This window comes from Aristolochia californica, unplaced genomic scaffold, assembly GCF_029961685.1.
Source record: "Aristolochia californica isolate CCGP_79_NKW_82.1479 unplaced genomic scaffold, dmAriCali1.0.hap1 SCAF_15, whole genome shotgun sequence".
Lineage (NCBI taxonomy): Eukaryota > Viridiplantae > Streptophyta > Magnoliopsida > Piperales > Aristolochiaceae > Aristolochia > Aristolochia californica.
Genome location: NW_027181826.1, coordinates 22343828 through 22367438, shown reverse-complemented (window position 1 = coordinate 22367438; position 23611 = coordinate 22343828). Strand labels below are relative to the sequence as shown.

At 36.8% G+C, this 23611-nt stretch overlaps 2 protein-coding genes across 9 annotated transcripts in view; one reads left to right on the top strand and one right to left on the bottom strand.

The window, feature by feature from the left end:
• LOC137951704 (clp protease adapter protein ClpF, chloroplastic) overlaps positions 1–9204 on the bottom strand; it is a 31384-nt gene extending 22180 nt beyond the window's left edge. For 2 of the 8 annotated variants that reach the window (XM_068798557.1, XM_068798563.1), the window contains exons 1-2: positions 8793–9046; positions 7289–7737 (exon numbers count right to left, since the gene is read on the bottom strand). In XM_068798557.1, coding sequence (XP_068654658.1) covers positions 7289–7600 — 312 coding nt within the window. In that variant the 5' untranslated portion in view covers positions 7601–7737; positions 8793–9046. Of the gene's footprint in view, positions 1–7288; positions 7755–8792; positions 9047–9074 lie in introns of those variants that run through there. The other 6 variants (XM_068798559.1, XM_068798558.1, XM_068798560.1 and 3 more) reach the window with 6 other exon arrangements.
• A 1343-nt stretch (positions 9205–10547) lies between these two features.
• On the top strand, positions 10548–21659 carry LOC137951504 (uncharacterized). The gene is made up of 15 exons (XM_068798198.1): positions 10548–10778; positions 11664–12023; positions 12199–12276; positions 12413–12468; positions 16982–17101; positions 17205–17275; positions 17358–17451; positions 17632–17856; positions 18041–18289; positions 18425–18533; positions 19766–19833; positions 19921–19990; positions 20071–20145; positions 21098–21189; positions 21294–21659. Exons 2-15 carry the CDS (start codon positions 11706–11708, stop codon positions 21376–21378), a joined length of 1710 nt encoding a protein of 569 aa, XP_068654299.1. The 5' UTR covers positions 10548–10778; positions 11664–11705; the 3' UTR covers positions 21379–21659.
• The last annotated feature ends 1952 nt before the right edge of the window (positions 21660–23611 follow it).

Sequence of the window (23611 nt, the reverse complement as noted above, 5' to 3'; positions counted from 1 at the left end):
TTCTAGATATTAGAATCTGATTTGTATTAGCTGTAAATTAAATTTGTATTCCTCATTTCCTAGAATAGCAATACCTTGCTGTATAAATTCTTTGTATTTGATCAGTTCAACGTAAATAAAATTTCAGAATTTCCTTCATGGTATCAGAGCTTTAGGCTCTTTTCTGGGATCAGAAACCTCGTCATATTTCCTTCATGGTATCAGAGCTTTAGGCTCTTTTCTGGGATCAGAAACCTCGTCATACAGGCCTTCATTGCCAAGACCATACCGCTGTTTCTTTGTGCCCTGTTTTTTAGTTCAAAAACAGAGTTTTTTTTTTTTGCATATTTGTTGTTCAGCCTTCAACAAATTTTTGGCCTTCATAACCCTTTATCCAACGTTTTTTTTTTTCACCATTGGTCTTCATCACCATTCTTTTCCCTTTAAATCCTATTTCAAAAGGATTTCAACATGTCTTCTACAATCGAGAAAATGCCTACTGCTCAATCTCCTCACTATTGCCCAATCCAACGAGGTGACACTCAATCAAACAACAGGAGAATTACAGAATATTCAATCTGCCTACAGATTGAATGGCAAAAAATATATGAAGTGGTCTCAAGTGATACGGACTTTCTGAAAGGGAAGGGAAAATTGAGTCATCTCCTTGGTACTGGGCCCAAGAAAGGAGATCCCAGATTTGAAGCTTGGGAGGAAGAAGACTCCATAATCATGTCTTGGTTATGGAATTCCATGCTACCAGAAATCAGTGATACATTTATGTTTCTACCAACGTCTAAAGAAATATTGGAAGTTGCACAACAGACTTATTCTAAGGTAAGGGATGTTGCTCGAGTCTTTGAGATTAAAACTAAAATCTCTGCCACTAAACAGGGAGATCGTTGAGTCACAGAGAATGCCAATCTCTTGAAGAAACTATGGCAAGAAATGGACCATTATCGCTGTATTGAGATAAAGTGCACCAATGATGCAGCTACGTTAAAGAATTTCATTGAAAAGAATCAAATTTATGATTTTCTCACGGGTTTAAATGTTTAGTTTGATCAGGTGAGAATTCAGATATTAGGAAAAAAGATTTACCTACATTGAATGAGACCATCTCCATTATCAATGTTGAAGAAAGTCGAAGGAGAGTTATGCTTTACTCTCAACCGGTTGAAGGATCAGCAATGATAACTGGAAAAATCAATGATAAGAAACCAAAGTTTAATGTTGAAAAAACATTGGCCTCTTTAGAAGTTGGGAGAATGAATGGCAGAAACTAGTTTAAATAATAGACCTGTAAAATGTAACTACCATCTATCTTCTTCTTAAACTGTTTATCTATAGTCAAATAAACTACTTTAAATAATAGACCTGTAAAATAAAACTACCATCTATCTTCTTCTTAAATTGCTTATCTGTAGTCGCAAAAACTACTTTGAAATGTATAAATTACAGTATTCCACCTTAAAAGGAAAAAATTTATTACTTCTTTCAACTAATAAACAAGAAAGAAAGAAGACAAGTCTTTTGAGATGAACAAGTTCAAAAAAAAAAAAAAAACCTTGAAGTGATGCCAATCTGAAGGTCTTTACCGTGTTGATCTAAGATTAGCAAGAGAAAGAAGGCTAAACATGGTATGAATGTGAGTAGAATTGAAAGACTTGATAAAGGCCAACCTAGTGATGGAGCTAAAAACTGACAGAACAACATGCAAGAGACTTCACATAGCAAATCACATGGTTTATACAAAGCTCCAACGATTGGCAAAACATTTATCCAGAGTCCTAGGGTTTAATTTGAAATGAAAGGGGTTATTTTAATATTTGAGCCCTTACATGGGCTTACAGTTGATGTGAAATTTCATGAACATAGGAGAGAGAATGTGGGAGAAGAGAGAGGTGAAGAAAAGTCTCATGATTGTATTGTGGGAAGAGGATCAATTAGGGTTTCCTCTTCTCACCTATTTATAACATAAAATACTAATAAAATATAATAATACCCTTACTCCCTTACACCCTTAGAAATAAGTTTTGGTAAAAACAAAACTTTCCTAGAACCTAAGTAAACACAAATTACATCTTCTAACACTCCCCTTTTACTTCTTCAGCTTGTTACATAATATATCACTGTACGAATAAAAGAGAAATTACAAAATTTTCTATATTTGGGTCTTCAAAGTCTTGAATGAAGCAATGAACTCTCAAATTTTCAGCTTGGATTTGGCCAGTTCTCAAATGTGCATCTTCCAATCTGCTCCTTCGATATCTTGAGAAAACTTAATGGTAGCCACCCACTTTGATAAAAAAATTACCACCTCTTGGAACACTTTATTGTAAGTTCTTCCAAATACTACATTTCTATGTACTCCTACTTCTCCACCCTCAAGTTGGGGATCCATGAGAGCGAACTTGCCAATAACATATATGAGAGAAAAAGCATCAGTCCTAACCAGACAACAAATCCCATACTCCAAGAAACAAGTGATCATCTACCAAGCACTGACACAAGAACTCAACTCCTTGTTGATTTCTTAACTCACCACAACCTCTAGTAGTGACAAAAACCAATGCCAAGGAAGAAGGTATGCTCGTCAACTCTTATTAGACATACTTCTAAGCAGCAAAAACACATGTACATCCTTCAATTCTTTAGTCAAGGCATGTCACAAAGGCTGCCATGAGTAATAGGTGTGGATGCATTGTGCAGAGATTAAAAAAAAAGAACTAATCAAGGAAGTACTACCAGAGGCTTCATAGCCTACCATTGAATAGAAAATCAAATATTGCTCTTCCATGAGACAAATCCTAACAAAGTGACCAATCATGATATCAAGGAGAGAAGGAATTGAACACATCATAATAGGACAATAATGGCTTTAACTGATTGAACACTAGTCTCTCAATTTTGTAAGTTTTTTCAGAACAACACAACTCAACAGCACACTAGCAATTCACCAAACAGCAAGACAAACTAGGCTAGAGTTAAGCAAAGAAGTCATGAGGAAGAAAATACGACATGTTATATAAGAAACATGAAATTTTCCAAAATAAGAAATTCACATGGATATGGAGACTTAAAGAAACTAATGTGTATGGGGAGAAAATAAAGGAGAAAAGATGCCAACATGGAGTGATTAAGTCTGACCAAAAGTCTCTAGGTAGAAGGGAAATTGCCCAAAAAACTAGGACTCTAGTAGAAAAGGAAACTCAATTTATGTCAAAGCATGGAGAAGTGATAGAAAAGAAAATAAGAAAAGAGACTTTTGCTTGACCTTTGCTACTTCAGATATAGATATCTCCCAAAATTTAGCTCAGAAATGGCTTGTTGAGTAAGAACTAGACTCAATCAGCTTTAATTTGGTATCCAATTTTATATTAAAAGTTTTATCCTTAATTTTTTTTTTATTGCTTGATTTGCTTCATTCTATAGCTCCAATGAGAATATCTCCTTACAAAGATATCAAATTGACATGAAAGTTGTTCCTTCTAAAACTATACTTGAATATCTTTCATTCAAGTATGATATTTCTGCATGAAATATACTTCTTTTGAGAGCAATAATCAGATAGATTTTGGACTCTGCAATCTAGCCAAACTAAGTACTATTTCTTCTTAAGTGAGGGAAAATGATAGTTCCAACATAACCATTGACTCTTCCGATATTGATATCTCTCTTTAGAAAACTTTTATTGAGAAATGGTTTGATAGGTTACAAAATAGACTTACAAATCTTTCTTTTAACATATAATTCTCTATATAAAGTCTCCTTCTTGATGTCTCAAATCGTCCCGCAAATTGAAGTTTTCTACTGCCATTCAAAACCTTCTTGCTACCTGACCTTTGTTGCTTCATATGTCGATTTCCCTTCGTAGAAAACTTTGATCCTGCAGCATGACCTTTGTTACTTCATATGTCGATATTTCTTTGTAGAAAACTTTGATTGCTGAAAAAAAATTTAGTTGGAAAATAGACTCACAGACCTTTTCATCAATATATATTTTGTAATATGAAAATTCTGGTATGATGGTGCAAACCCTAAGGAAAATGGGGTGCTGGAACAGGAACTCAAGGAAACATTTTCTTCTCAGGGAGGAGAGAGAGCTTGAGAAAAGTCTCACGTTGAATTGTGGGAAGATGATCAATCGGGGTTCCCTCTTCTCACCTATTTATAACATAAAATACTAATAAAATACGATAATACAGCTACTCCCTTTAAACCCTTAGAAATAAGTTTTCCTCTACTAATAGCTGAAATAACTTGTAGAAAATTGGTTGCGGCAAAAGCATATAAATTGTTGGGTTGGTGGACTGAGGGTGGGCAATGTAATAAGTTATCTCCAGTATGGAAAAAAATTGTAAAGTTATAACCTGCTTTCAAATCTGCTGTAAAATGTTACTTGGGCACGGGTTCTGTGACAAGATTCTAGACCGACTGGTGGACTGGTACACAGAGCTTCAACAATAGCCACAACTTGATTTCAAATCTGGCAAGAAACATTGAAGCTTCTATTTCTGATTTGCGAACTGATTCAGGAGGGTGGAACCTAAATCTCCAAAGATCACTCTCAGACTTTGAAGCCTTGGCAGCTTCTGACCTCCTTACCATGCTGTCTTCGGTAAGTCTAAAAAATTCGGCCGATACTCTCATTTGGATGCCCAGTTCGAAAGGTAATTTTTCAACTTCCACTGCTTATGGCTTCCTAAGCTCTTCCAACCAACCACAAATCAATCATTCATCTGCCATCGCCTGGACTCTTCATGCTCCCCATCGTGCAAAATTTTTTATCTGGACTGCATGTTGGAACAAAGTCCTTACGTCGGACACCTTAATTCGAAGAGGGGCCTATGTCCCAGACCCTCTTTGCCCCTTTTGCCAAACTTCTACGGAGATTATCTCCCACATCCTTCTACATTGCGAATATGCCTTTTTTGTGTGGACCAACCTTTTAAACAAAATCGGTCTCCAATTCTGTTCCTTTGATAATCTTCCTTCAACCATACTCTCAATTACAAATACCAGCCTTCCAAAACTCGGAAAAATAATAATATCTTGTTGTGTGGGGCATCTTATATGGGCATTATGGAAAGAAATGAATAATCGAAAATTCAACCTGAAGTTTATTTCTAGAGAAATATTGTTTGAAAAAATTATTGGTCAAGTTACTGCGTGGATTTTATTGTGAAAGGAATTACGTGATCATCGAGGAGCAAACTTCCGAGAAAACTGACACATTGTAGCTAAAATGTCCTTTCCAGGAAGGCCCCCTCGTATGGCGAGTTGGTCCCCTCCCCCTATTGGCCATTTTAAGTTGAACTTTGATGGTAGCGCGTACGGATGTCCAGGCCTTGCAGGTTTTGGTGGTGTTATTCATGATGATAATGGAATTCTTCTCTTTTCTTAAGTCGGGCCAATTGGAAATTCGGATTCTACAACGGCTGAATTAACCGAATTATTAAACGGACTTCGGATATTCAAAAGTCGTGCTTCTGGGACCCTCTGTATTGAAGGTGACTCAAAAGTTGTTATCAATTGGTGCGCAAATAAAAAAATCCTCCGTGGCGGCATTGGGATATGTATTACGATATATGTAATTTAATTTCTTCTTTAAGTTGTAAATGGAATTATATTCCTAGATCTGCTAATCATTTAGCAGATGCCCAACCTAAATTAGGCGTCTCTCTCCAACACCTTGCTGTGGAAGGAGGCACTGTTTAGCAAGGTATTGTAATCTCTATTTTATTTTAATTCAGCTTACACATCTCATTTCAAAAAAAAAAAAAAAAAAAAAAACAACTGAAATAATGGGCCTTTGCATAGAGTTAAGAAAGTTAGTTGGGTACGAAAATTAAAAGAGAATAAGGGAGAGACTGTGTACATTTCAGGAGATAGGTTGTTTAGACGAGTTCTAATTACATGAGTTACAAGAATGAAGTAAGGGACTTCTAAGAGAATTAAGAGAGCTATTTTCATGTGAGTTAGATTTGAAAAGAAATGTGGCATAAATTGGAATGGACTTTATGGGAGATGTAAGCTAGAAATGGACTGATTCAAAAAAAAAGGTAGAAATGGAACATAAAGAGGCGTGATGTGGAGGGGAGTTTTATATAGGGGAACATAAGTTAAAATGGGACAAAAGTGGTACAAGTAAGAATGGAGCACGTGCCCCATAATGTCATGTCCTCACCAAATCTATAGATTTTTTTTCACAAAGCAAAGGAAAAGAGATCTTAAACCCACATAAACTTTTTTTGTGTTTCTTTGTATTTCAAGGTTTGGGCACCTCAAGAACCCAACTACCCTATCTTCTTTTATGTCAAACTCTCTTCTTCCACCATTCTCTTACATGCCAGATCAAAATTCTTCTTCTATTTCCATTAAAGCTTCCAAAATCACTAAAAAAGGCAAGTTGGCCAACATATTTGTGATCTAGACCATTCATCAAATGGCAAACATAATGTACACATCACAGATCTAATTACACAGATTCGACTGTCCAGTCATTGAAACAGAACTATAATCTATTAACAGGTGTCAGTTACTCTTTTTATAAGCATACATTTATGATCATCAATAAACCTTTATGATATCTGAATTAGAGTGCTACATGCTTATGATATTAACACACAGAGAGAGAATGAAAGAAGAGGGGAAAAGAAGCTAACAAGAAGCATTTTCGAATATTTTCTGAATGGTAAAGTATAAAAAATATTAGTTTTCACTCGCTTAGAGTAAATGGATATTTTAGATGATAAAGCAAATGAAAAATATAGACCATATCTTTATGAAGGAAAGAACTGAAACATCATTTGTTTGCACGTGAAAGGAAAGATACTGTGCAGCTGATTAAAGATGCTGTGTCACCAAGATCCTCTTGTCATCTCTACATGATAAATTTTGCTTTTGCATTCAAACTCACACTAAATTATTTTTTGAATAGTAACACACTCTATATTATCTCTATCGAACAAATAACTTTACCAGTTCCTAATGTAGAGGAAAGTGATGAACCTTTTCTTAAATTTCTCTATTGACATACTGGCTAGCCCACTATGCCATGAGCAAGCAGCCCAAAAGAGAATGATAAGCTGGTGGAGTTTAGGACATGAAATGTTCATCATAAAACAATAAAAAAGTTACAGAGACTACATTTTTGAGACACTTGGTGATGCAGAATACAAAAACAGATTAAACCACTTTTGAAACATAAAGGCATTTGCAGAAAAAAAAAAAAAAAAATGGAGCAAGAAGCAAGAATGAAAGAAAGAAAATAAAGGAAATGAAAAGTCAGAGGTAGTAGGCAAACCTGTACACGAGTTGCCAAGTCCAATTGGAAGAAAAATAATAAAATGTCCTCATTGGCACTCTCACTTCGCTCTGAACTTGCATCCTGCCCCCTATTACGTCCTTTATCAAACAACCAGGTAGCGCTTACCCTTAACCCCCTTCTTTGTCTAGTTCTGTAAGAACTTGAGAATAGCGTCAATATTTGTCTGTTGACTTTGCAATCTAACTGCCCCAGACTCATGACCTTCAGGTTGCTCTTACATGTAGCCACTGTCGCATAAATTCCATCATTCGGATGACCAGCTAAAGTGCTCGGAGAAATGCCTTGCATTATTTGCAGAAAAGAAACCTTTAACTGGAAGCCAGTCAGATTCTATTCAACCAGAGATGAGCAATTCAGCAAAATTCTGCATCTCTTATTAACCAAATAATTCTCCCATGGTTTTCAAATTCTTCCAACCTAGTAAACTGTGCTAGAAGGATTACTAACAAAGCCAAAGTAAGAAATGAGAGTCTGTATAAAGAACAACAAATATGAGGCAATAAGATGCTATACAACTCAGGTAAGAGAGGTATTTGAGCAACACTGCATGTGTCTATATCATTCCATGTAGGGAAAAATCCTAAAATTGCCAAATATCTCCAAGAAGCACATGAAGGACACTGTTTCTCACAGATTCAAACCTCCCACAAGTTTTGTGGAATTTTTGCTTCAATCATCCATGCATTTGGATAAACACATCACATATACAATAGCATCTCCAAGTAGTAAGTTTTTTTAGCATCGCTACAAGTCATCTTCACCCCTAGTAAATGCAGCTCAAATTGGTCTTTGATAAACCATTCCAAGATTCAAGGGACTAGAGCAGTCATTTTCCTCTGTTTACTGCGTCATTGATCTTTAGCACAAACTAATTCCAAGTGAATAATATCCTACATGCAATTTGCTTGAAAGATGAAGAAATTATGCAAAGTTAAACAGTTTACAGTCTGTCTCTATACTCAGAAAACCGCTGTTCACTCGGTTAAAAGATTCATTGTACACATAGTAGTCCTTATCCCCACATTTCCTTTGTTCCATCATCCAAGCTACTATCCAAAAACAAAATTAATTCACGAAACTCAATAGCACGAAAGTAGCAAGACGTCTGAAAGAATTTTATCTTTTTGCTTTCCATCTTAGCTATTACACCATTTTCTGTGACTAACCAGATTTTTTAAGTATAAGTTGTTCTTCTTCGGACGCCAAAAACAATCTGATAATTGGACAAAAAGTAGAGAACATTTCCCATTCGTATCGCATGGCTGTTAACCATAACTTTCCGTTTACGGTTGTTCGACGTGTAGAAACGAAAATACCGACGAATTCGATTGTTCGGAACACATAAATCATCAGAAAAATGAGAGAAAGCAAAAAAATCGTCGTTGCATTGAAGAAAGATCGATTCACTAAAGAGAGGGCTCCAAACGAAATGATGATCAAGAAACATGGTTTATTGCCAGAAAAGATCAGGACTTTTTACCTGAGTATAATCAACTTAGCATTCAGTTTGCAGTGCCCACTCATGCGTTCCGCTAACTAGCATTAATAGCAAGCCCTCCTCGCACCCGCTTGCCCACTCGCTCGAAGCTTTGAAACTGATAATGTAATTTTGGGAACCGATTGTTGAAATTAAACTGGTGGAAATCCCTGAACAAACAATGGCAAGTTCAAATTCAGAAACGTAAGGTTCAAAATCAGTTTATTCCGCAGAGACGAAACGGATTTCGAAGAAAAATTGAGTCAGGGCTGAGACAGGGTTAACCTTAACAACCCAATGCACCTGAATTAATGGAACTGGGTTAAGTGGGACGGGGTTGGAGAGGACCTGGTTTTTTTGTGGGCACGGTTCACAGGCTAAGTTCACAAGTGTGGTGGAGTTTTCACCAAATCCAACTCTCACCCTTAGCCATCCCTTAGACATGTGGATGAGTTTCTTCCTTGCTTGATCATGTCTTTGCATTGTCCCTTATAGTTGGTCAAAACACTAGTTATTTCTTCTAGTCCACTATGCATATGGTATGCATATGGTGACATTCATATATCACATAAAATTATTTACTAATAATTTGAATTAACTAACTTTGATAGAAGTAATAAATAAGAAAACTACATAACTATTTACCCTAGTTACAGCTTATAGTATTTAATTTTATCGATTTTAGTACCTAAAAACAAAATTGGATTGATTCAAAGAGTAGTAAGACTAGTGAAACAAAACATTTATTAACCAATCTTGAACTATTTCTTGTGGAATTTAGTTGACATGGAAAATTAATATCCGACACTAATCAAATCATGTATAACACTAGGTTTTCAACTTAGTTGAGAAATTATATGAGTTTGAAACTTCATTCATAGATACAAGTTTGCTACTTGTGTCAACTTTTTTTCATTAATATAATATGAGGTTTAGATTCGGAGTTATAAGTTCAAACTTAGGAAATAGTTGTACCCATAACAAAGTGAATTTAACCACTATCTTGACCTGATTTTAGTTTATAATCATTGATTTGCTACTCTTGCAATTCTTGTCGTCTAATATAACTGGGTAAACTCTAAGTGTATATTATGTATTTTTCCCAAAATTAATCGACCTCAAAGGGCTATATTTTGATCATATATTTAAATCGATCAATTAATCGACCTCAAAGGGCTATATTTTGGAGTTCCTATTATACGTTAAAATATATAAATATTGCATCTAAACATATACTCATTCTATAGAGTTTATTTTAAATGTTTAAGTGTCATTTTATATAAAGATATATTTTATTTTTTCTTAAAATCATGAATAAAAAATAAAAAAATACCAAAATTGGTCATTTGGACTGAGACCCAAATCGGATTTTTAGTGTGAGGTATGAGATTCAAGTCTTTACAAGATATGTGGCTTTGTCACATTTAGCTAAATATTTTACTTTTCTTTCAAACTTTTCAAGTGCAATTATTGGCCATTATCATTTTTTATTCTTTCTAATATCTACAATTTATATGTAATTTTCATTAATGAAGTTTCATCTTTTAGCTTTTAAAATATTTTTCAATTTTTGATGGAAAACTGTTTAATAATTGTGGTTGGTGCCACTCCGACCGATCAAATTCCCTTATTGCAACAAACCTCAGCTGAAAATTCGGCATTCTACCGAGGGTAAGTTTGGTAATTCTAGGTAAATACAGATTGGCTAGACGTTCTCCCGAATCGAGACAGCAAAACCAAACAAGTTGATGGGTTTTCCTTTCCAGACAATTGCTGTGGTCCATGGGGAGGAAGACACCCCACCGAGGTTTCCAAATCTGACGAGCTTTGATTTCCCTGGGTCAAATTGGGGTTTCATTTCTTCCTGGAAGTTTCGCCGGAGCTGATCAAATTCAAAGTTCCGTGATACGGGGATATTTCGGCCTCTTAACTTCTTCGGTCATTAGAGCCAGAGTTCTTTTATGCGAACGAACATTTTGGGGTCTTGCGGTGAGTTTACTTATTTCTCTCCTCGAGCTGGAAGGAAAGTTTGTTTACATACCCATCTTGTTTTTGTATCGGTACGGAGAGAGTTGAAACCTAGTGGAATGAGATAGTTGAATTGTGAGGGATACGAGATTCTTTAATATTTTCAATTTTGTCTCGGACGTATGCATTAAGTTTCTGGTATTGGATCTATAGCCTAAAAACTTGTTGTTCTTGTTCCTTAAGAAATGAAACTAAGGAAATGGTCGTGCTGACGGTTGTTATATTTGGTCTACCCAATCCTATTATATGTTTCAATTTCTAGTGTGAAATACTGTCTTGGAGAGCATTTAAGTTTTGATAAATATTTGTCAGTCTGTATCCGGGACCGATATACGCTGATGCAGGTTGAGTTATTTTTATTCATGTAAATAGCGGTTTTTGGAAGTCAGCTTGCCCATTGGTTGGCTTTTTGATTGGGGATGGTGCCAAATGGTGTTTTTATAAATTACCTCATCCTTTTGATCTGTGGAATAAGATTTAGAAGGAAATAGTACTTTCATTTTTTCGTTGTTTAAATTGAGCGCTGCAGTACTGGATTCGTCTGTGGTACTAAGTTTAAGTTTTCCAGTGAAGCATTCATCCATCTAACCCTTTTGCAAGGTTTTGCGGCTAGTCATGTGTTGGGAATAAATGATTAGCTGCCATACAAAATTTATAAAAGAACAAATGTGTTTCTGTCTAGCACTGGACAAGTCCAGAAGCTTCCTTACAGGGTAGTCACGTCATTGGCTGTTTGGAGCTGTTCTTCTTTGCAGCATAAGTTGTCAATTTTATTTGTGAGAATTACCATAAACTTATCTGGGCTCGGTGTTCTAGTGTCTTATTTGGAGTCTGGCGTATTGTCAGGGGAACCGATTTCTGTGCACCAGGTTGTTTCTGAGAAGATAAATGTATCGAAGTGTGGCTCCCACCACTACTCGGGGTGGGCTGCCTACAGACAGTGGAGACAATGTGGTGAAGCTAGATCAAATTCCATGCTGGAGTGATGCAGAACAGCGTTCACCTTATGTATATGAGACTGAAGGTTCTTCTTTGTCTATCAGTTACTTTTCAGATCCTTTGTCATCTTCATCTGGAGCTGAGGGTGGGGCTGATGGGGTAAAGTCAAGGTTTCCTGTTGATCATGAAATCAACTCAAAGATATATCTATGGCGTGGCAATCCTTGGAACCTCGAAGTTGATGCAGTGGTTAATTCCACAAACGAGGTGGGGCCTCTTGTTTGAACAGGTTGTTCTAGATAGGCTTTTTCCCTTTTCCTTTGTGACTACATAGTAGGCATAAAGTTTGGTGAAGTAGTGGCTGATTTTGTTGTCTTTACTAAATTTGAATTGTTAATTGATGTTCATAGTACTGAGACTCCTTTTTTCAATTGACTACCAGAATTTGGATGAAGCACATAGTAGTCCTGGTTTGCATGCTGCTGCAGGGTCTGGTTTAGCCGAGGAGTGTGCAACACTGGTAAAGTTGATGTGGTTACAAACGATTGTGACCTTACCATTTTCCTAATATTTTTCTTTCTTTCTTTTGCATCATCTTTTCAGTGGTTGCTTGATCCTTAGCTGTGCCTTGATTTCTGTAATATTTGAATATTCAGGGTGGATGTCGAACTGGAATGGCAAAAGTTACAAACGCATATGACCTCCCTGCTAGGTAGCTGTTTGGTCATTTTTCTTGACAGAATTTCTCTATCATTGCACAATTGTATCCTTCGCTAGAGTAGAAAAAGCATTTTTAATTTATTCTCCTTCTGTTTTCTTCCTCTTTCTGAGTTGAAGTTAGCCTTGCAAGAATTCCTCCCGAACTAGGACAACTCAAGGCACTTCTATCAAAATTTAGCTTTAGGACCCGGTGTGTGTATGTAACTGCAAACATTTGAGTAAGGAGGCACCAATTATCACGAAGAGGGGAGGCCTGGAGACTCTCAAATAGGGTTGGCATCGAACCGAGGCGGTTCATGAATAGCTCGAGCTTGGTTCGATTCGAATAAACCAACTTGTTTAAGTAAACGTGCCGAACCCGAATGAGGCTCGGTTCGCGAACCGGCTCATTTACTTAAACTATGGGTCAGGAGTCAGGACCAGACTCCAAACTTTCCATCTCCTGAATTTTCAACTGTCGTAACCCTGCCTTCCATCGTGTCGGCATCAACTTGTCAACGGACCCAACTTCCCGGCACGGCTGATCCTCGGCTGAGACAAGCGCTGCATTGGTTGAGTGCCGGTCGTGATGTTGACGGTTTTAGATTTCCCTGCGTATCGTCCATCGTGCATCACGATCAGAGAGATGGGGAACGATGGGGATGAACAAAAGCGGTATGGGTTCAAATTTTGGGGGAAATTTTTGTTTGCTGTTATTTGCAACTTGGACCTATTCGCATTCTTCAGAAACAGAGAAACACCTTTATGGGGGAGTAGCCATTGGAGTTTGTTGAGGCCTCCCAGCAGTGGAGCCTCCGTCGTGCGTTCTTGGCTCTGTGGGTTTAAAATTTGTGGAGGAAATTTATGTTTGCTGGGTGTGCCAGCATCAATTACGACGGTGACCGGCGTCGAGGTGGTGACGGAGGCTAGCGCAGGGCTGGAGGTTGAAGACGACCTCCGAGGTTCGAACCGAGTTGATTCGGGCTCACCCGGTCGACTCGGAAATCCTAAGAAAAAAAAAACAGAAATTTTATTGTTGAGTGTGGGATTTGAACCCACGACCTCAACTTAAAATTTAAGGAAATGACCTCTAATCCATCTCACCTTGAGTGATATTTTTGGATACATTTAATAGATATTTAAATAACTAGAAAATCAGTATATTTTTTTTATGCCATTTCTCATTTACTTCATATGAATTAAATAATTTTACATGCAAATATGAATGTATAAATGCATATTTATGAAATTTTTTATTTAGGCTTTTATGCATACTTAATTTTCTATACATATTTTTGGTTGACCTAAATATAAAGAATTAATAATTGGCATCAATTTTAGTCAATTATCTTGATGACATATTTTTTTTTACATTTGAATAATTGAATAAGAGCGACAACATTCTTAATTATGAAAATGTCTAGAGACATTAAACTTAGTCCCATAAAGTTAATGACATAAAAAATTGTGATTGATTATGGATTTATAATTATTTAACCCCACAATGTAAATGTTTAAGTGATTAATCAGGATAAGATAGAAATACTATAAAAAAAAAAGTTCTAGTTGCCTATAGGCCTAGAAAATTTCTTTACAGACAAATTTTGATCCCATCATAAAGTGATATAAATCGTCTATGTGTTATAATCTAAGCCCACATGAAAGATTATAATGACATATTAATTTATTTGTTTGAATTTATTTACATGGATAAATATTCAATATTTGGCTTCATTGCATGTTTTAGTAAGCTTTTTGTTTATTTTTCAGTTGTTCAAACTTTATTTTTTCAAAATTTTAATTCCTCCTATTCCTCTAAATGGAGACAATTATACTGATTGGAAGGAGAAAATTCTCCTGTCATTGAGGTGCATAGACAATTTTATGCAGGGTTAATGTATAGAGGTCATGCCCAATTTTAGGTAGAGGTCTTGCCTTATTTTATGTAAAATGTATGCATAATTTTTTATACAGTTTATTTGACAAGTATTTTATGCAAAGTTTTAAATGTAGGTTTGAGCTCGAACTCCGTTAAAATTATTGGGCTCGAGCTCTGTTACAATTTTAGGCTCGAGGCTAGGCTTGGCTCGAATTTGAGTTTGAAATATTTAAATCAAGCCCAGCTCGAACATAGGCAGGTTTGAGCTCGACTCAATTCAATGCCACCCCTACTCTCAAACTCATGTCAGGTGCCTAACCAAGCTGCAATGCAACCAGTAACTCTGATGACTTGATTTCAAGACAAGACACCCTTGATTTCAAAATCTCTTGACAAAATGGTGTCCTAGTATGCTCTTACCGAAATTTTGGCTTTATTTGTTTTCACTAGATAACAGGAGATAAATATAGGGTTATGCAATGTTGTCAGAACTGGACTAGACTGGCAATTCAACTGGTTTATGTATGTATAGATCATAAATTGATAGACAAACATCTCTTTTTGGTTTGACCACTGGTTGAATCCAGTCTTAGACGAGGGCATCAGGTGTTAAAGAAGATAACATGTTGGGTTTATGGATTGTAGATGACTCAGGTGTTAAAATTTGGTTACATTTTTATAAAAAAAAGTTTTCTTTTATTGCAAAAAAAGAAAAGACTCCAGAATCACCTTTTTTCAAAAAAAAAAAAAACACCAGAATCCTCAGTGCCAATGGACCACAAATTGTGGCTCCTGAATTGGGTCATGATGGTGATAGAACTGGTTGCAACTTAACAATTTAACTAAGGAAATGCAATTTGGAGCTTGGACACTGATCTGTACCCTTGAATGATAGATTTATTCTTTTTTAGCTTTAGTCCATCTTGCTTTGGGTCTATGAGGAAGTTATCTGATTTTTTTGTTAGCTTTAGTCCATCTGTCACTTGAAGATCATGCACCATTGAAGACTTATGCCTGAATGTGGAGGTTGGTTTTGCTGAGCAGCATCACAAGCTTGATATTAGATAGGACTCGGGAACTGACTCTGATCTGTGCTTCTATGGAAATGGGTACAATGTGACTTGGAATAATTGCATCTCTGTGTTACATTCTCTTAGCTGAGCTTGTGATCATGGGTCAAAAGTAGCTAACTTGATGTGGTTCTTCCATGCAACACGAGGGAGGGAGAATATGTGGAGAACGAGAGGGGAGAGAGATGATGGAACAGGGAGGCAAGGGTGAACTTATAATATAGGGTTTGAGAGAACAAACCTGGCGAGTGAGTGAGTTGGGAGGGAGAGAATTAGGGTTTGTGGAAGGTGATGGGTGAGGGTTCATGGAAGGTGATGAGGGGGTTTGATAGAGAAAACCTGGCAAGAGAGAGAAAAATCAAGGATGGAAGAGATAGTATGGTTGAGTGGATAGATTAGACCCTGTTAATCGGGGTGAACCACCTCAAGGCTATAAGTCAGATTTGTAATTGTATTTCTTAAACTTAATCTCAAGAGAGTACAAGTACTCATGGCCCACAACTAAGCATGCCCTAAACCCCATAATTTCTAAATTTTGAAGTTGCCTCTAATGGCCCTAATTTTTAATTTATTCTTTAGTAAGGGTGGCACTGAGTCAAGCTGGCTCAGATTCAGCTTGGTATTGGTTCGGTTTTTAACCGAGCTTGTTAGTCTAAGCACGCCGAGCTTGAGCAAGGTGAAGCTTGCTTAATGCTTGCGAGCTAGCCAGAAGTTAGGTATCGGATTGAGCAACATGAGATGAAATTCTGAACCTTGGCCACGACATATTTTCACTCTAGGAGACAGTTCACCTTTTTTTTTTTCTCTTTCTAAGACGTGGATCTTTTTTCCTTCTTGAGGCATCAAAATCAGTAGAACCATTCAATATAAAGTCACCCGACTGTGAACTGCGAATGGTTCTGCATTTTGCAAATTTTGGTGGGCAGTTTTGTCTTGTAGAAATGGAAGGCCTGCAAGGTTACTCTGTTTCTTCCGCCATCAGCACTATCAAGCTGGCTTGGGCTTGGAAAATTTTTCTTAAGGTCATGGATAGGCTCAAGATCGAGCTCAGGAGCTTGAGCTTGATGATTATGATTTGAGCTGCGCCTGAGCCTAACCATAGTTCAAGCTTGGCTTGACTCAGCTCATTGCAACCCTACTCTCTAATTTCCTTTATTTCAGCAATTCCGATTACTGATGAATCAGCTAAAGCTAGAGTTTCCGAATCTGATCTTGTATTGGGGGATTCTCTTCCCATTGAGGTTTGAACCCTTTCTTTAACGAATTAACACTATTTCACACACAAAAAAAAAAAGTGAACTCATAAAAGTTATTTGATACCTCTTCCTATTACCCTCTACATAATAAGTTAACCCATTTGTTCATTCTTAACTAAGGTGTATTCTGTTACCCATTTGTTTACCTGCTTACCCATGGTAAATGGGTTCTTTTGTCAATTTCTTTCCTCTTCTGTTGGGTGAGGAGCTTGCCAGTGTGGATGCATTTATATGTAGTTGACTTGTTTTCTATATACTGTCACACACATTACGAGAAGCATGGATTTATTCAGAATGTACTTGTTTGATGCCCTTTATCAGGAGAGTTATTCATACTGTGGGCCCAAAGTATGCTGTCAAATATCATACTGCTGCAGAGAATGCACTCAGCCACTGCTACCGCTCCTGCCTTGAGCTCCTTATTGAGAATGGACTTCAGAGGTAGTTTGGTGGTGGCTCTAGTTTTGTTGCTTGGTTTAACTTTGTTGTATTTTACTTTTAGTGGGGACCATGTAAACCTGAACTTGAGATTGTTTCGGTGCAGCATTGCCATTGGATGTATATATACAGAGGCAAAAAATTACCCACGTGAACCAGCTGCTCATGTTGCTATCAGTAAGATCTTGCAAAACTTCCTTTTTTGTTCGAAAAAATCAGCTATAGGTTGTCAGTCTACATGTTTTCCTGGAGTTTGCAGGGACTGTTCGACGTTTTTTGGAGAAGCAGAGGGATAAAGTCACTGCTGTTGTCTTTTGTACCATCACATCATCTGATACTGAGATATATAAAAGGTAACACTTTCCTGCTAATTTTTGGAAAAGTGTACTTACTGATTTTCAAAATTGTCATGGTGTTAAACTTTTCTGTCTGTATAGCTGCTTGAAGGCTCGATATGTGTCAATGACCTGTAAGATTACCGAATTCTTCTTCTTCACTGACCTGGTTTTCTGACCATGGTTCTTGCAATGCAGACTACTTCCATTGTACTTCCCAAGGGATAAACATGAAGAAGAGTTGGCAATATCAAAGCTTCCTGCAGATGTAGGAGATGAGAATGGTGAAACAGTGATAGATGAGCGCAAAATCAGAATAAAACCTTTGCCTGCTGTGGCAGCATCAATTCCCTCATCTCCTACTGCAAAAGCAGATGTTCCTGTCACTGATCTTGGATTAGATCTTGGATTAACAGCTAGACGGTCAGTGAACTTCATATATATTAGGTTCAATGAGCCGTTGTCCATAATGCTGATGTCGTTCCTCATTTGTGCCTTACGGGGGTGGGAGAGATGTAAAGTTGAAAAGGGCAAGTGAGTGAGGAGAAGAAGAAAGTCTGATCTTCTTAGAGACAACTTACTTTTTGATATTTGTTTATCTTATCAGGACATCTCATTTGGAATCTTATCTTGATCCTGCATTTATGGCCCTGAGCAAGGATCCTGATCAGCGGCGGAAGGAGCAATGGCAAAAAGCTGCACAAGCTCAAAGTGGTTGGAGCTGTGCAAAATTGCTGGGACTTGGTGATCTTGGTGGTCCCCCGCTATCAGCTGCTGAGGAGTACTCTCTTCATGCAAGATACCTAGCTAAAGCGAACTCTCTTAATCTTTCAGAAATTGCGGAAATGAAAGTTGTGTAAGGCTTTTAGAGTCTGGTGGTTTTCATAAACTTCTATTCCTTGTATTTCTGTGTGTTTGGATCATTGATGTCTGTACTTTCCATATACATTTTAGTTCTTCTTATATACTTTTATTCTTTTTCTTGTTCCAGTTATCGGGGTGGAGTAGACAGTGAGGGTCGACCAGTAATGGTTGTTGTTGGAGCTCATTTTCTACTGCGTTGTCTTGATTTAGAGCGGTTTGTGCTGTATGTTGTAAAGGTACCAATTTTCTGAATTGTTTTTTTATTTTCTTAGGGAAACAATTTCTCTTTTTGGATTTACAAGTCAACATAAGCGGCTACAAATGCACTTTGTCTCTTATTGTCCATTCATGGGTGCTGTGAATCATCTTTGCTGCTCTGAACTCTCGTTTTCTCTTTGTTCGTAGCTCCTTTCTCTTGGGAACCATATACCTGACCAATCTATGTAAATCTACTTGACTATAAGGATGTTCAAACTTGATTATAGTTTCTTTAAGGAGGAACTGGAAAATTATGTTCAGTCATGTTTAATGAAAATTTATTCATTTCACTGTAAAAAAAGGAGAATATTTATTTGTTTCAATGAACAACCAATGATAGTTGTTCTTGCAATCATTAGGTTGTGTAATTAACTGATCAGTTGATTATTTCCTAATAGAAGTTGTTACTTTTCATTTCATGGACTTATTTCTCGAGCTCTTTTAGTCTTTGGTCATGCTTTTCCCAAAGCCAGGAGCAGCATTGGGTTGGCTTGTTCTTGCACTAATTAGTGCAGCAAAAATTGGTCTCTTTTAGTTGTCAGCTTTTATTTGAAGCAGGGTTATTGAGATGGAGTCCCTACAAACAATTATTATAGAAATTGTGAGATGGAGTCCCTACAAACAATTATTATAGAAATTGGCGTCACTTTACATCCCCTTCTTTTGAGAAAATATTTTTTGTGGGTTATATTATTCAAGGTTGTTTATATTGGGATTTGTTTTTGAAAATATATATATTGGGAAATGGGTATGTACCAGACTCTAATAAAGACGTAGTTATATGTCATCTGATTTGCGCTGGGCTGTACTTGGTTGTACAGCCTTTTAGTGAGCCTTGGCAAATTCTAGTGTTTTAATCTTTGCTGATTTCTTGAAGTGGTGGTGATGATTGTTGGTAAAGCTTCTGATAGTTGTCACAGAAAATAGGAAAAAGCTGGAGTCAAGAAAATAGCCGTAACATTATCTGCCATTTTTCTATTTCTATTATCCAACTGATCTAACACAATATCGTCCTGTTATGGTCCAATTTTTTCTCTTGTTCTGGATATTTACTTCTTTCTTTTAAATCTTTAATGAATTAAAAAATGAGACAAGGCCTACTTTATTTCTCCTGTAACACATTATCTCCATGCCACCAAGAGTTTATCTTTATGTTATGAAGTTGGCCTGGTTTTTTTGAGTCTAAGAATTTGATTTCCATTGTTTTCAGGAATTTGAACCTTTGATACAAAAGCCTTACACTATAGTGTATTTTCATTCTGCTGCTTCATTACAGCTGTAAGTATGATTAATCGGTTTCAAATTCATTTTTTGGTTCTTGTTTGACGTAAGCGAATGGTTGCCCGTATTATGATACATAAACAGACAACCTGATTTAGGATGGATGAGGCGGTTACAGCAAATACTTGGTCGGAAACATCAGCGTAATCTGCATGTAAGTACTGGAGTTTATTGGTTTTCTCTTTATGATGTTTTATATTTGTATTGAAGTCTTAATGTGGTTGTCATGTTCAGGCAATATATGTTCTGCATCCCACATTCGGAGTGAAAACTGCAATCTTTGCTTTGCAATTGTTTGTGGATGGAGAAGTAGGTTCTCCTTTCTTATCTTCTTCTCTGTGCCTTGATACCCTGACTCTTTGTCTGCTTCATTCGTTTTTTACCTACAGCCATAAACTCCAGTGTTCCCATGACAGTTTTATCATGTTTTTCTTTTCCTTTTATTGATGTAAATCTCTAATTTTATCTTCTCTGGAGATAGTGAGATAAGGCTCAGCTGATGGTAGTGATTACAGAAGTATCTACTGTATATTCTGCCAAATTTTTGTGTGAATAAAATGACTTCAATGGACATTGTTAAGGAATAGTCCCACATGGATTAATGAGTACAAAAATCTTGAGTTTATTAGTTAGGAAAAAGGTTTCCTAAGTTGGCTAGTCATTTTGGGATAGGCCTTGGACCCAACTTAACATGGTATCAGAGTAGGTACTCATATGTGGGCCTATACCTAAACTATCCACTTGTAAAACCACAAAAGAGGGCCTACACTTAAAGTATCCACTTGTAAAGCCACAAAAAGAGGGACTACACCTAAACTATCCACTTGTAGAGCTACAAAAGAAGGTCTACACCTAAATTATCCACTTGTAAAGTCACAAAAAGATGGCCTACACCTAAACTATCCACTTGTAGAGCCACAAAAGAGGGCCTACACTTAAAACTATCCACTTGTAGAGCCACAAAAGAGGGCCTACACGTGAGGGGGAGTGTTAAGGAATAGTCCCACATGGATTAATGAGTACAAAAATTTTGAGTTTATTAGTTAGAAAAGAGGTTTCCTAAGTTGGCTAGTTATTTTGGGATCGGCCTTGGACCCAACTTAACAGACATAATTGATTTGATTCCAAAGCTGTAACAGACAAAATACATAAAGACTCTTAGGATGTTATTTTCTTCTATATAACTATCTATACCTATTCTGCCAAATCTTGAGTGGTCGTTTGCTTCATACCGTCTAAACTTTTGATTCTTATTCTACAGGTTTGGCGAAAGGTCGTATATGTTGATCGACTTCTCCAACTATTTAGATATGTTCCTCGTGAACAATTGACTATTCCCGATTTTGTTTTCCAGTTAAGTCTCCCCATTTATGTAATTAGGTCTAACTTGTTAATTCTTATGTTATTTGCAATATCATGGTGTGGGTTTGCGATGTTTGACAGCCTAGTTGTTGCAGGCATGATCTTGAAGTGAACAGAGGGAAAGGTGTGATAGTGGATCCCAGAACCAAATATATATATCACAGAGCCTCAGCACAGTAGTGACAGTCTGTAAAAATAGAATGAAAGTGGTGGCCTGGGAATTGTGTATATTTGTTATTGGCGCTGGGAGGAGGCAAATTTAAATGGTCATTTGTTTAAAGTAGTTGGCTTTGTTCTTTGTTTACTGTACACATTTCCTGGAATAAAATCTTGCTTTTCGTATTGTTTAAGACTGGTCTTGCTTTTCAGTCCCAGTTTCTGTATCATCTCTGTTAGATTTGAAGTGCAGGGCTTTAATGGGTGTAATATTAATGATGTTCAATCTGATTCTCCTGCTACCACTACGGCCTGTTATGGTGGCATTAAATCTTTAAATAAGAAAAGATGTGACTACGGTTTGTGCAAACATGCGAAATAGTTATCCCAGTTATCCGGTTATGAACAGACGACTGAGATAGCCGTTGATTGAACGGTTGACTCAGCTGTCCGATCATGATCAAACAACTGAGATAACTGTTGAATTGGATCAGCCTGTAGGCGTGACTTGTAAAGATAGTAATCTTACATGTTGTATTTCCTGGTATAGCTAATGGATAAGATTTAGTAGATTTTGCCATTACAGAGTAATAGAAACCCTTAGGTCCAGATCAAATCCTGCTGCTAATGGATAGGATTTAGTAGATTTTGCCATTACAGAGTAATAGAAACCCTTAGGTCCAGATCAAATCCTATTGCTAATGGATAAGATTTAGTAGATTTTGCCATTACAGAGTAATAGAAACCCTTAGGTCCAGATCAAATCCTGCTGCTAATGGATAGGATTTAGTAGATTTTGCCATTACAGAGTAATAGAAACCCTTAGGTCCAGATCAAATCCTATTGCTAATGGATAAGATTTAGTAGATTTTGCCATTACAGAGTAATAGAAACCCTTAGGTCCAGATAAGATTTAGTAGATTTTGCCATTACAGAGTAATAGAAACCCTAGGTCCAGATCAAATCCTATTGCTTTATTAGGAAATTACATAGAAAATTTTAGAAATTCTTAAAGAAAATTAAATAGACTTGCTAGTGCCCTTTTTTTTAGGGAAGTAAATTGAAATTAATAATCAATCTCATATATTACCATACTTATTCGATAAATTTTCAGTAAAATAAAAATGTTAAATAAAAAATTACTTTATACTGAAAGTATTACAATTTTAATTGTCAAATACTTGTTCAAAAAATTTTCACAGGGTTTTCCAACCCATCTTAGCTAGAAAAAATTACCTGAAAGTTATATAATTTTCTTGACAAAAATTTCTAACTAGAAAAGCGTTTTCAGTAAAAATGAGCACTAATGGTCCCAATATTAGGTAGTCTTCCACTTTTCAGTCCGTTTATGAATTTTATAATGTATTTAAAAATTCTGCTTTCAATCAATTAACTCTCTTAAGAAAAATGTGATTCCAACTATCTTTTGTTCTTTAATTTTTTTTAAAAAATTAATCTTGATTAAGAACATCATACATTTTAAAGTTTTAAGGTCGATGCCCTGTCCAGTTCTAACAACATCGATTCAACTTGCTGTCAGAGCTAGGTGGTTTCGGTCCACTTGGGTTAAGTACTTGCTTTCCACCCACCGTTCCCGTTCCTTATTGCTTCCGCCGGGATTAGAACACGGAACGTGGTGCCCAATTCTGATACCATGTCAAACGCTTAACCAATAGGACTTCGAGGTCACCCATCCTAGTATTACTTTCGTCCAAACACGTTTAACTTCGGAGTTCTGAGTCAGACGCTTAGCCAATACAACCCAAAAGACCAGACTGTTAAGTGTGGAAAGCAGAGTACTTAACCCATCAGTGGTGGACGGAACCTAACCCGTGTGGATCGGAACCACCTAGCTCTGACACCCACCGTTCTCGTTCCCGTTCCCTACCGCTTCACCCGAGATTTAAACACAAAACATGGTACCCAGCTCTGACGCCATGTCAAACGCTTAACCAATACAACCCAAGAGACCGGTCTGTTAAGTGCGGAAAGCCAAATACCTAAGCCAGTGGTGGACGAAACCACCTAGCTATCTTTCCTCCTCCCAAGTGGTTGATCCAAAAAACAAACTTCTTTCTAGAATTTAAAATTCTTTTAATCCACAAATTTAAAAGTGTTTAACCAGAACGTAACTCATTTATATGACGTTTAGGATATCAAACTTAAACAAGAATTAACCTCATATACGCTAAAATAGGAGAAATACTCGCACCAATCTATTCTGAAAGGAGGATAAACTCTCTCACAGTTCGTTAAA